Below are 13431 nucleotides of genomic sequence, written 5' to 3'. Positions count from 1 at the left end.
TATGTCACTCAAACACAAGGTCCTTAACCTCAGGTCTATAGACCCTCAGGGGACCATGGATGGATGTCAGAAGGTCCATGAATTTTGATGGCCAAACAAAATCCTTATTTTCTTTTTAAAAAATATTAATTAATTTTTAGTTTTCAGCATTCACTTCCATGAGATTTTGAGCTTCAAATTTTCTCCCCTCCCTCTCCTTCCCCCATCCCAAGAGAACATTCAATCTGATACAGGCTCTACATATACATTCATAAGAAATCTTTATTTTTCACTAGCCTCTCAGTGAAATTTAGCATTTCTTTCAAATATGAATTTTAAAAAAAAACCACACCATTATTCTGAGATGGGTTCCATACTGCCATAGAGGTCCACAATACAAAAAAGGTTAAAAACCTCTGGTCTCCTTGAGGAGATGACATTTTCCAGTAGGGACTCCCTGAAAGGCCCTACTGCCTTAGCATCAGAGAGGTGGTGTCCTTTCCCAGGGGAATTGCTGCAGGTCAAGTGACTTCCTCTCTGCAGGGACACTGAGTACAAATGCCAGGCTCCACTTCCTTGTAGTTCCCCATGTGATCTACATGAATATTCACGACCACGAAAGCCTGTGGTAGCCAGTCAGCAGATGCCAAGAAAGGAACATGTGTATGTGGTGCCATTAGAAAGTCACATAGGGTTTCTGAATAGGACAATAATCCTGAACTTTGCCGTTAGTCACTCTTCTCAACATGATATTCAGCTTAGCCAACGTGAGAACAGACCCACAGAGTGGATCAAGGAAACTTTAGGTCTGGTTCTTCCTATGAATTTAACTTTATGTGTGACAGTTCTTAACAAAAATAAATAATAACAATCCCCCATATACGTAACCGAGGCTTGTAAGTTACTTGTGTCATTGCTTTCCACTACTACATACTACCAATCAGTCAACAAGCATTTATAAAGCACCTACTATGTGCCTGCTATGTGCTAAAGATATAAAAACAAAAATGAAACAATCCCTGTTCTTCAGGAGCTTAAAACACCTATTCAAGAATGAAGTACTACAATGTACCAAGTACTGTGCTAGGGATACAAAATCTAAAATGAATCAATCCTGGAATCGGGAAGACCTGAGTTCGAATTCAGCCTCAGACACTTTTTAGCTGAGTGACCCTAGGTAAGTCACTTAACTCTGCTTAAAAAAATGAATCAATACCTGTCCTCAAGGAGCTTAAATCACTCAATCAATCCAGGTGGATACATCTACTATGTGTCAAGCATTGTGCTAGCTATATCAAGAGAAAAATAAAATATTCTTTCACTCAAGGAGTTTATATTTCATAGGGGAAGACAGTAGGTATAATCCTCACTCAATCAAGGATTTAGGAAGCACCTACTATGTTCCTCGCATTGTGCTAGGTATATCAAGACAAAAATAAAAATCCCTTCCCTCAAGGAACTTACCTTCCGTAGGTGGAGACAGGAGGTCCAATGGCTCAGTCAAGCATTTATGAAGTACCTACTGTGTGCCGTACTGAGTATACAAGTACAAAGAATGAAGTAATCCCTACCCTAACTGGGAGATAAGTACACGTAAAAATGCAAATGGTATACACATAAACTAAATAAATACAAATGCATACAAAGTAGTAAAATACAAGGTGTTTTGAGAGCAAGGATGCGAGCTTTTTGGAGGGATAAGGAAAGATTTTTTGCAGAAGATGATGCTTCAGTGCATCTTGAAGGAAGAGGGGCACTCTGTGAAGCAGGGATAGGAGAAAATGCATTTTGGGCATGCTGGAGGGTGGGGAGGGCAGGACACAGGTAGAGAGGTGGTAGAGGGAATGTCTTGTGTGAAGAACAGCCTGAAGGTAGGTTTGGTTGAATCCAAGAGCCTGGGAAGGGGAGCAGCATCTAATAAGACTGGAAAGATTGCAGCCAGGTTATGAAGGGCTTTGAATGTCAAACACAGGACTTTGTGTTTGATGCTGGTGGATGGAGGCAGCCTACGGCATTTATTGACTCCAACTCCAGACAGCAAGTCCTTCTTCGGTCCCCAAGTTGGAGCACATTTGGCCCATCGGATGTGGCCAGAGTGCAGGCCCATCATGCGTGGCCCAGCTCCCAGGCCACCAGATGTGGGTGGATTCCCTGATTAGCCCCATCACAGATACAAGAATCACTCAAGTCTAGCCTTAAGTCTGTGACTCCCAGAATCTCATGAGAGCAGCAAGCAGCCCCACGGCAACTGATCTCAGAGGCTTCTGTCCTGTCTCCCTCATCTATGGGCCAGGCCCTGAGTAGGCTCCAATCCAATCCCCTTGGAAGAACAAAGTGAACCAGAAGCAGATGAGCCTCAGATTCAGGGGGTAGTGTGCCAGGTTGTTCTTCAGGCAGGGATGGTACTGCCACGAAGTGGAGAATGAACACCTGTCACTCTCCTGAGCAGCATGTAGCATGGGCTCAACAGAGGTTCCCCCACACAGATCCTTTCCCTTTCTTGCCTTTTCTTCTACCTTTCCCCAAACCAAAGGTCATTTCCTGTGCTTCTGGATCTAAGTGACCTCTGAAAGTGCTGAGATCAGAGAGGTTAGAGCCTAGAGGGACCTCAGATGTTACCTAGCCTTATTCCTTTATTTAGTGGTACAGTGGATAGAGCCCTGGTCCTGGAGTCAGGAAGACCTGAGTTCAAATTTGGCCTCTGACACTTACTACCTGTGTGATTCTAGGCAAGTCATATAATTTCTGCTTGCCTCAGTTTTCTCAACTGTAAAACAGGGATAATTATAGCACCTAGCTCCCAGAGTTGTTGGGAGGATCAAATGAGATAAAAATTGTGAAGCACTAGAACACAGCAGTATATAAATGATAACTATAATTTTTATTAGTATTACAAGTGAGGAAACCGAGGCCCAGATAGGCTACAGACTTTACCAAAGTCACGCTGGGATTTAAGTCCAGGTCTTCTGACTGGGGGTTAAGCATTTCTGCTATTTCTCTCTATGATTTTTCCTTAGACGGCCAACAACAAAGTACAACGCGATAAACTCCAAGCAGGTAAAAGACAGAAAGGTCCCATATATAACAAAATAGTCCTCACAGAACTTTTTGTAGCAGGAAAAAAATGGAGATGTCATCAATTAGGGAATGGCTGAACAAATCATGGCACGTGGACTAAAACCTTATAAAGGCAAGGGTATTATCTGCAGCATGATACAGTAATTTTGCCATCAGGCAGGAGGAAGGTGACCAAATCCAAGAAGCATGGGAAGACTTGTATCAAGTGCTATATAAGAAGAAAGGATCAGAAGTAAAATATATATGATGACCACAAGTCTGGGAAGGTAGCTTGGAGCCTGAACGCAGATGAATTGCAATAATTAATCTTGAACCTTGAAAAAAGATAATGAAACACATTTTCTGCCTTAGTAGAGAGGTGAAGAGCTGGGGGACCAGACTGTTACGTACACTGTGAGATCCAGCCTTTCAGCAATTTGTTTTGCCTCGCTGTTTTTTTTTGTTACCAGGGATAGTTCACCAGGGAAGAGTGGGGAGGGGATGGTCTATTGGGAAATAAACATTAGGTAAAAATAAAAGAGCATTGACAAAAGTCTTTAAAAACTTGATGCAATTCCAAAGGACTCATGATGATAAATGCTATCCACCTCCAAAGAAAGACTTGATGGAGTCTGAATGCAGATCGAAATACATTTTTTTCACTTTCTTTTTCTTGGTTTTTGTTCTTTTTGGTTTTCTTTCACAGTGTGACTAATATGGAAATACATGCCGTGTGACTTCACATGTCAAACTGCTTGCCTTCTCAATAAGGGGAAGAGGAAGGAGGGAAGAAGAGAATTTGGAACTCAATATTTTCAAAAATGAATGTTAAAGTTTTATGCATGTAATTGGGGGTAAAAATTTAAGCAAAAAACCCCAACCACAATGCAAACATTTAATACTAAAAAAGAACCCCATACAAATGAATGGATCAGCTTCACCAAGGAGTCAGCTCAGGTTTATTTAGAGTTTATGCTGTATTTTAACCAATCACCCTTCTATTATCTGCGGGGACAGACCTAAGAAAGGATTGCTCCATGGGGATCCTGTGGGAGGTGCTGTCAGGAAATTAAGTGGGACATGTCACTCTAAAGAGATATCCTCTTGGGAGCTGCTAATCATGGCGAAAGAGCCAAAGCCACAGGACCATCTGCCCTCGCACCTCACTCCTACAATTTGGCCCCCAGAGATTCCAGGCCCTTGCTCATAGACAGCAGAAGGTCCGGGTGAGCAGAGGGCATGGTGGGCACTCCCCCATTCCTAACACACTACAGTGACCCCAGATCAGACAAGGGGTTTTTCACCCTGGTTGTCACTTTGGCAGGGCAGTTGTTCCTCTTTGAAATGAATCCTAGGATTTAGGACAACGAAAGGGGCTTAGATCTCTTCTCGGGCAGTCCCCTCATTTTACAGAGGAGGACATGCAAACAGTCCCAGAAAATCCAGGATGGATGGTTGTGGTGATTTTGACATAATTGTTAGTGTCAGAGACACCACCAGGAATCTTGGCACCCAGGGCAAATCGAGTTGGCATTGGGATGTAGAAAGGTGCAGAAATACCCACTGGCTCATAGCCACTGATCTCAGGAAACCCCTGTGAAAGTTAGGTTGTGGGTCACAGGCCTGGCAAAGGTATGACATGGTCCTGGTTAGGTATAATGATACCAGGAATGGAGTGACACTCCATTCCAGAAGCTCCATCCACCTGACTCCCTGGCACCACCAACAGTTCTCAATTCCCAACTTTCCAAACCCCAGGAGCAAGTGGGAGACACTGCAGTGGGTATGGGGAGGGCAAGGGAGCCCCAGGAGAGGGGTGTTTGACAGAACTGGAACCCTAGAAGTGGCAGCCTAGAGGTGAATGAGAAAATAGGAGCAGCCAAGTGTCTATACTACACCTCATGGAGCTGACGGGCTGGAGGATTGTAACTGGGAGGGTGTGCACTGCCCCACTGCATGCCAGCTCCTGATTACCCCAGCCTAGTTAGGGCTCTGCATGCTGGAGGCAGCACGGTATCCTCAGCAGAATGCTGGACTTGTCAGGGAGACCTAGGCTCCAACCCCTTCCTTCACACGTATCAGGTGCATGGTCAGAACCTCTCTGGGCCTCAGTTTCTTCATCTGTGAAATGGGGATAACAGTAGTACCTTAACATGTTTATTGTGAAGCCCAAGTAAGATAATGTATACAAAGTGCCCTGCAGACATCAAAGTACCACATACATGCCAGTAATTGTCATTATTATACCCTGCCCAAAGCCCATGTGCCCAGTGACGATGTTAGGGCTATCCTGAGGGAGAATAGGACTAGGGCCCAAATTACACTGTGCACCCACCCCACCCCTGCCACCTGCAACATTTCAGTTTGGGTGAAATCAGGTTCAACATGAAGACCAGCCACAGAGGAACAGCATTAAACTTTGGGAACTGGAGGGCTCTGGTGGGATGGGGAAGTCCATGGCACAAGATTCTCTGCTCACTGTATCCAGGAAAAGGGCTGAGGGGCAGCTAAAGAACGGGGGTCCCACAATGCTGACAGATCTGGATCCATGTGAACGTGACAGTGTGGTAAGGTGTTTGGGGCCAGATGGGAAATCCAGAGAGTTGAGTCTGAATCTCAGTTCTGCCCCTTGCAAGCTGTAGGCCGATTGGCTAGCCAGTTAAGTTATCTCTCTCTCCCTCAGCATCCTTATGTGTAAAATGAAAATAGTAATATCTGGACAAACAGTGCCAATAGGAAAAGGAGGAAGGGAGAAGGTTGGACTGCATTTAGGAAACTGTTCAGTGCTTTAAGTGACTGAAATAATAATAATAATAGCTTGCATTTATAAAGTACTTTAAAGGTTGCAAAGTACTTTCCATGGTATGTCATTTAACCCTTACAACAACATGGTGAACTAGATGTTACTATTATTCTCTTTTTACAGATAAGGAAACTGAGGTTGAGAGGTGTTAAGTGACTTGCCCAGGGTCACACAGCCAGTAAGTGTTTGAGACTCCCATAAGTAGGCCCCAAGTGCACAGCTCTGGGGAGTGCTGGCCAAGGATGCCCCAATCTTCCTGGGAATGATGAAGAAAACTGGACTAGGATGAGGGAAGCAGTCCTCAGGTTTGTGATGGCCCGTGCATATTCCTCAATGACAACCTTGGCGGGACTGTGATGCCCTGACCGTTTACCTCCCACGGGGGAAATGCCCTCAGACTTGTCTGGTACTTAAAGAGACAGACTTTCGATTAAATGCACAAACTTGCTTTTTTAAAGCACACAAGTAGTAACTCACTACTTGGCAGGATTGATCCCAGGTTCTTGAAAGTCAACGATCTTTCCACTGTACCATATTGCTTTTCCAATGAGGAAATCAGGAAACAGAATTCCTGAAAGCAAAACCTGTCTTGTGTCACTTTGCTTCATGCTCAACCAAGGTTTCCCTCAGAAAGAATCTATGAGACATTAGAAGCATTGCTTCACCAATGATGATCTCTGGTGACTTGGGAGGGGAGAATCCTGAGGCGAAAGTTCTTGATTTCTCCCCGTAGGGACTTGAATGTCAGGACATCTGTCCTGCCAGAAGCTTTGGGGAAGGGAGGGAGTAAGGAGGTTTACAGGGAACCAGAAAGATCACAGGCTGGGAATGCTCATGTGGTGGGCATTAATATTCACCTGCTATGATTTACCATTCTACCATTACCATCAAAGCAGGGCTTTATGATCTTGGGTCTATGAACTGGTATATTTCTATGTGTATACACACACACACACACACACACACGTATGTATATAAAACTACTTCAATATAATTGATTTCTTTTGTAATTCTTTGTACTTTATTTTACATATTTATCAATATTATCCTAAGGAAGGTCTAAAGGGGTCCATGACACAAAAAGTTAAAAGCCCCTGCATTAAAGTTTTGATACAACTGGCTTTGAGGAAAGTGCTGATGGTGAAAGGCAGTGGTTATCTGAGCAGTGGGGTAGGGGGTTTATAAGCCCTGAGACAGGATCAGAGGATGAAGACATGGCCCCTGTCCAACCAACTCCATGAAAGGATGGAGCCAAAGAGTGAATGACTGAGATAGTGGGAACTTGGTGGATGCCCCAGAGCGCCCTCTGGTGTTTCATACTGCTCATCACATTAGCATCAATATTCTGCTCCTCATGGTGTGTGGCTTCATTCACTGAATCATTTCATTTATAAATACAATGGATCAATAACTACAAGTAATTGCATATTATCCAAAATGCAATTATAATAAACGTAGGGTGGGTGTAAGTACACTGCGGCATACTGCCAACGAATAATTGTGCAAGGGATGAGGTAACATAGTGTGGTTGATAGAGAACAGGAGAACTTAGATTGTAATAGTGGACACTTGGATAATGTCCCCAGACACTGGCTGTGTGATTCAGAGCAAGTCATTCAACCTCTCTGGGCCTCTGTTTCCTCATTTGTAAAAAAAAAAAAGGGGGGGGGGTTAGATTAGAGGACCTTTAAGGTCCCTTCCAGCTCTAAGTCTATGATCCCATGATAAATGGGAGACTGGATCTCGTCAGAGACATAATTCCAGAAAAGAGGGTGAGATGATCACATAACAAGAGCTTTTGACAAATGATGCCCAACCTGAGCATCCCATTAGTGTCTGAGTAACATCAAGTGATCATTCTAGGGGATGTGCCCAAGCAAGGTGGGTGGACAGGAGGATACTCACAAGAGTCATACACATGAATGGGCTATATTCTGCCTCCTGGAGGAAGCACCCATCAAAGTATTCAATAGTTGTACCTTCCACATGACATTGCTATGAGTAAACTGACTCATAAATGTATCATTTATTTAATTTATTTATTAGCATTTGTTAGCAAAATCACCTTCCTTCCCTCCCCTGCTGTCACCAGGTAGTGGGAGGGAACATGAACTCTGGGGAAAGCTTAGTCCTGCTGGGGATAGGCTGGAAATCCACCTGCCTACTTCTCTATATATACTGTCTTACTTGATCTCTTCACCGCCCAGGGATTCAATGATCATTCTCTGAAGATGATTCTCAGATCTATTGATCCACCCCCTCCCTCTACCTTGACTTCCAATCTCCAACTGCCTATTAAACACCCTGAATTGGATGCTCCATAGAGCAGAACACCTCAAACGCAGCAGATCAAAAGTTGAACTCATCTTTTCCCAAAAAGCCTCCCCTGTTCCAACTTCCCTATTACTGCTGAGTGCACCCACAGCCTCCCAGGGTCACAACTATGTGCTGCACTCAATTTCCAATTCTCTCTCACCCTCTCTATCCAACTGATTGTCAAGTCCTGTCATTTGTACCTTTGCAACACGTCTTGTATAAACTCCCTTCTCTCTTCTGACATTGCCATGCCCTCTGGTGTAGCCCCTCCTTGCCTCACACCTGGATCTCTGCAGAAACCTGCCACAAGTCTCTCTCCATTTCAGCCCACCCGCTATTCAGCTGTCAAACCTGTCAAACAGGTCTGACCTCTGTAGTTAATCAATTCCAGTGACGCTCTATCACCTCCATGGTCAAACACAAAATCTTTTGTTTGGCTTTTAAAAACTCTTTATGCTTTTTATAACCTTTCCCACCTTTCTAGATTTCTTACACCTTACTCCCTTCAATGTACTCTGCAATCAAGTGGCTCTCTCTTGTACAACTCTGCATTTCCACCAGCCATCCTTCATGCCTGGAATTCTCTCTGTCTCCTGGCTTCCTTCAAATCCCACTTTCTTACTTTTCCCAAATCCTACTTTCTACAAGAAGCCTTTCCCAATCCTCCCTCAAGGCTAATGCTTTCCCTCTGAGATTTTCTCCAATTTATTCTGCATTTATCTTGTACATAGTTATTGGTATGTTGTCTCTTCTATTAGCATGTAAGCTTCTTGAGGGCAAGCATTATATTTGCCTTTCCTTAAATCTCTGGCATCTAGCATAATGCCTGGCACATAGTAGGCACTTAATAAAGGCACTTATTACCTTAATAAAGGTACTTATTAACTTGACATAAAGTGTTACAGAAACAAGAGCTCTTAACATTATTCAGGAGTGAGATACCACTTCAAAGAGAGGTGGGAAAGGTGGACAACTACCTGTGTATGATACAACACACATCATGTAGGGAGTAGTACATGGCAGGGCACAGTAGACCCTTTCTGAATGAACTTTAAATTCTAGAAAATTCTTCTTTCCATGGCATGGTGGTATTTATTTATGTTAAGCCAAGTCATGTGAGTTACACAAGGAAGAAGTCCCACATATTGTGAAGACTGTGTGGCCAGGGCCTGCCTCCCACCTGTAACATGGGGGTTGTCTATGCATGGCTCCAGTGGAGGCAGAACAGACATCTCTAGCATTGTCTCTCCCCACCCTTCTCTAACAGAAGCTTTAATTCCTATCAGGAGAGGAAGGTTTGCTCTCCTCAAAGAGAGGGGCTTCTGGGCTAGAATTATATCTATTTGCTCCCTTAAGTAGTATTAGTGGGAGGGGGAGGGGATGTTTGAACCTTGGGCCTTGAGACTGCATGTGGCCCTCTAGGTCCTCAAGTGTGGCCCTTTGACTGAATCCAGACTTCATAGCACCAGTAGACATGTGGCCCTACACATGGCCTCCAGGCTGCAGGCTCCCCACTCCTGGTAGGAAATATGATCAGGTTCAGTTTCTAATCACTATTTCTCATTATTAGGAGGAATCAATCAATGACCATTTATTAAGTGCCTATTATATGTCAGGTACTGTGCTAAGTGTTGGGAAAGAAGGAAACTTATATCCAAGCTCTCTATCCAAGTCTTGACCCTTTCCCCACCAAAAACAAAACCTCCACAATGAATATACATAGGTGAAATAGCAAAGAAACCCATTTATCCAAATCATAGGAAAACACAGATCAGAGAAGGTATAGATACACACATATGTATGTGTATGTATATATGTGTATATACATACACCTACATATGCACATATATATGCACATGACAATACAAAGGGCAGGAGCTCTCCCACTGGGATTGAGGTAACTCAGCTCACCCAAGGGAGTGAGTTCCAGATCTCCCCCAAGGGGGAACTCCCCCAAGTCTCTACTGTGGTAAGTTCTAAGCGTTGGAAAGACTGAGCAGCGGCAGGGCAGTATCCCTAAATGAAACCTGTAGTTGGATATTTTTCCTCCCTGACAGAGAGGAAATGCCTTCATCTGCCCTGTTTGGGTTTAGTCAGCTCCCAACCCCCTCCCTCTTTTATGCAAACGCTCAGTTCAGTAACTGGGTCCTGCTAGAGATCCACATTGTACTGAGTGTTGAGGAAGCCACAGACCCAGGGCATGCCTCCTTGGGGTTTTTAGGGAGACCAAAGTGCAGACAAGACAAGAAAATTAATCTCAATCAACGGGCAAGAAAAAAATGGCTTTTAGAGCTGGAAAGGTGTCCATAGGGAAGGCAAGGAAACCAAACTAATTTGTGTATGTTGCCTAAGAAACTCTGGAACCCAAGACCACCAGCGACTAAGCCATCGCCCTCTCCACTACACTTACTGAGCCGGCAAAAAAGAAAGGCCCTCTGCAGTCTTTGTGAATTTAGGATTTCACTTCCGAATGATTTCCCACTGTCGGTCTCCGCCGGCATCTCCCCCCAAACAGCTTTTCCTCTGGAGTTGCCCGAGTCTTCTAGGACCAAGAAAGAATATGAAGCATTTTAAAAAGTGATCGATGGGGCACGGGAGTGAAGGAGCCCCGTGAAAGAGGGGAAGGTGGGCATCTTCAGGCAGCTTTGGGGGCCAAAGAGAAAGAAAGAGGGCGGAAGGGGCCAGTCAGGGCATCCCTTGGAGTTTTTAGCTTGCAGCTTTTCTTACAAAAAAAAAATATTTATCTAATTTTCAGTGGCTTTCTTCTCCAGGTGCTAATAAAAATGAAGAAAAAATAAAAACGAATGGGGAGGATGTTTCTAAGATTTTAAATGTATGTTTAATTTTTAAAATTCACCTATCAGTGAACAGAAATCCTTTCTGGGAGGGGTCCTTTGAAGAACCACCGAATGACCCGTTCTAGGTCAGTGTGAACGCTGGGCTCTACAGCACCCCGAGAAAACAAAGACAAAGCTCTTCCCCTCCCCCACGTCGGCCCCAGCCTTGACAAGCTCTGGGGCCGCCTCCGATACAATGTAACACTCTAGGGCGCCCACCTGGGGCTGCGGCGTCTGCGCGTAACTCAGGGGCAGTTTCCCCTGACTCTGTTGGTTTCGACTTGAGACTTTCAGGTAGCTGATCGATTTCTTAGCCGAACTCTCGAGCTCCTTACTCCCCTTTCCCGCCGGCTCCTCGTCGGGCCCTAACCTTTGGACTTAGGCTTGCTTTCTTTCTTTACCATTCATCTCCTCCTTTTGTCCGCAGCGGCGCCGTGGCTTAGTTGGTTAAAGCGCCTGTCTAGTAAACAGGAGATCCTGGGTTCGAATCCCAGCGGTGCCTGGGTTCCTCTCGAGGGAACGTGCATCTTATTATTCCCCCTCTGTATGTCACGGTCGGATAAGGGCCTCTTGGGAATCGTTAAGAGGTGGGGGGAGCCGGTTCCATTACTAGAAGGTTAAAAGTCCCCCAGGTTCTGAGGCGTTACCTCTTCCTCCAGCATCCCAAGGTCAAAGTGTCGGTCAGTGGGAAGTGTCCCAGCTCACATCCACCCCTTCTCTAGCATCCTTGAACTCTCCCTGCAGACACCGACCAAAACTATTTTCTCGCCTTCTATTACCCACAACTTCTACGTGCTCAGATCATGAGCGGCATTAATCATCTTCTAGTCTCCTAAGTTTTATCTACTTTCCCCCCACCCCCCAACCACCCTACATATATTATTTGAAACTTCCAATCTCAGGCCCCTCCACACCTAACGCCGCAGCTGTGTCACCTCACCTAGATATAAGCCCAGGCACTCTTTGGTCATTGTCTCTTCCCAATCAATCAAGCAATCAATCAGTAAGTAATTAATAAATGCCTCTGGGGCACCGGACTCTCAAGTCCGGAAGCCCTGAGTTCAGATCCCGCCTCAAACTTACTAGCTGTGTGACCCTGGCAAGTTAATCAACCTCCTGTGCCTCAGTGTCCTTAGATGTAAAAGTAGGGAGTTGCAGCAGCTGGCCTCGAAGGTCCATTCCAGTTCCAAACTTAACAATCCTATTATCATACATGTGCGAGACTATAGGGATATGAAGACAATGGGTTGACATCTACAAAACACATATCAATTACAGATATAAATAAATATAAGGTAATTTATATGTAAGGTAATATAAGATAAATATAAGCTAATAAGGGAGCGGCCCTTAAAGGGGAAAGCCCTAGCGAAAGGGGCAGGAAAGCTCTCCAGCAGAAAATGGTGCTTGAGCTAGGCTTTGAAAGGAGATCCTGGACAGACCCCAAATAGTAAAATATTAGCACACCTGCAATTCAGTTACTCTGGCTCCAGCAATACTGGGGGGTTCTTTCAGTCAAAGCAGCAACAAACATTTATTAAATTAATGAAAAAGGTATTAAGATAGATAACAAGTATTTATTAAGAACATACTATGTGCCAGGTACTTCATAATTACTATCTCATTTTATCCTCACAACAACTCTAGGAGGTTGGTGCTATTATTATCCCCATTTTACAGATGAGGAGACTGAGACAGACAGAAGTTAAATGGCTTGCCCAGGGTCACATAGATCAGAAGTGTCTGATACCAGATTTGAATTCAGACTTCCTCAATGCAGAGTTCCATCCACTGGACTATCCAGCAGCCTCTTGGGCCCTTCACCATTCTGAGAGTGGCTATATTTCTTGCTCAAAGAACAAGCCTTAAGCCCAGTTCACTCTGGAGCTCATAGATTGGACACCAGGTCCCTGCCTACCTAGCGCAGAATGAATATAATTACTAAATAGTAACTATTTCTCTTTTACCCAGGAACCCTGAGGGTCTTCCTCTCCCAGTTTGATTTTCTTTGTTATTTTTTTCTTTCTTAAAAGGGGCCATCCTTTGAATAACTACTTAAAGAGGCCTATTCATGGAATGGGTGTATCTCACTAAAAGGGAGAGTCTGATAATACCTTAGACTAAAATGGCCAAGGTCCCACATTGCATCCTGGGCCATCTCCAGTTGTCCTGATGAATATCAGGCCACTCGACCCAGAAGGCTCAAGGGAAGACAGTGAGGTTGGTGACCTTGCATAGCCCTCCCTCACTCAAATCAAAGTCAACTTCAAGTCATGTCATCATTTCGATGTCATGGTCCTCTTTGAGAATGAAGCACAAACACAAATCTGAAATACAAATATAAAAGTGATGCAAATACCTGAATGAATGGAGCTGACATTCTAGCCTGGGCCCTTCCTGCCTTTCCAGTTTGATCCAGTGATACAGGTCTCCAGGCTG

General features: G+C 44.4%; 1 protein-coding gene and 1 non-coding gene across 5 annotated transcripts in view; one reads left to right on the top strand and one right to left on the bottom strand.

Annotated features, from left to right (window-relative positions):
• METTL6 (methyltransferase 6, tRNA N3-cytidine) overlaps positions 1-13431 on the bottom strand; it is a 48861-nt gene that overhangs the window by 13246 nt on the left and 22184 nt on the right. For 2 of the 4 annotated variants that reach the window (XM_072651284.1, XM_072651283.1), the window contains exon 6: positions 10402-10697. The exons of the other annotated variants lie outside the window; for them this stretch is intronic. In XM_072651284.1, coding sequence (XP_072507385.1) covers positions 10417-10697 — 281 coding nt within the window. In that variant the 3' untranslated portion in view covers positions 10402-10416. Of the gene's footprint in view, positions 1-10401; positions 10698-13431 lie in introns of those variants that run through there. 4 annotated transcript variants of the gene reach the window in all.
• Positions 11421-11494, top strand: TRNAT-AGU (transfer RNA threonine (anticodon AGU)). The gene has a single exon. It is a non-coding gene; the product is annotated as a tRNA-Thr (tRNA).

The sequence above is a fragment of the Notamacropus eugenii genome, chromosome 3 (genome assembly GCF_028372415.1).
Source record: "Notamacropus eugenii isolate mMacEug1 chromosome 3, mMacEug1.pri_v2, whole genome shotgun sequence".
Classification (NCBI taxonomy): Eukaryota; Metazoa; Chordata; class Mammalia; order Diprotodontia; family Macropodidae; genus Notamacropus; species Notamacropus eugenii.
The sequence above is the reverse complement of the archived record's forward strand: the minus strand, read 5'-3'. Positions and strand labels throughout refer to the sequence as shown.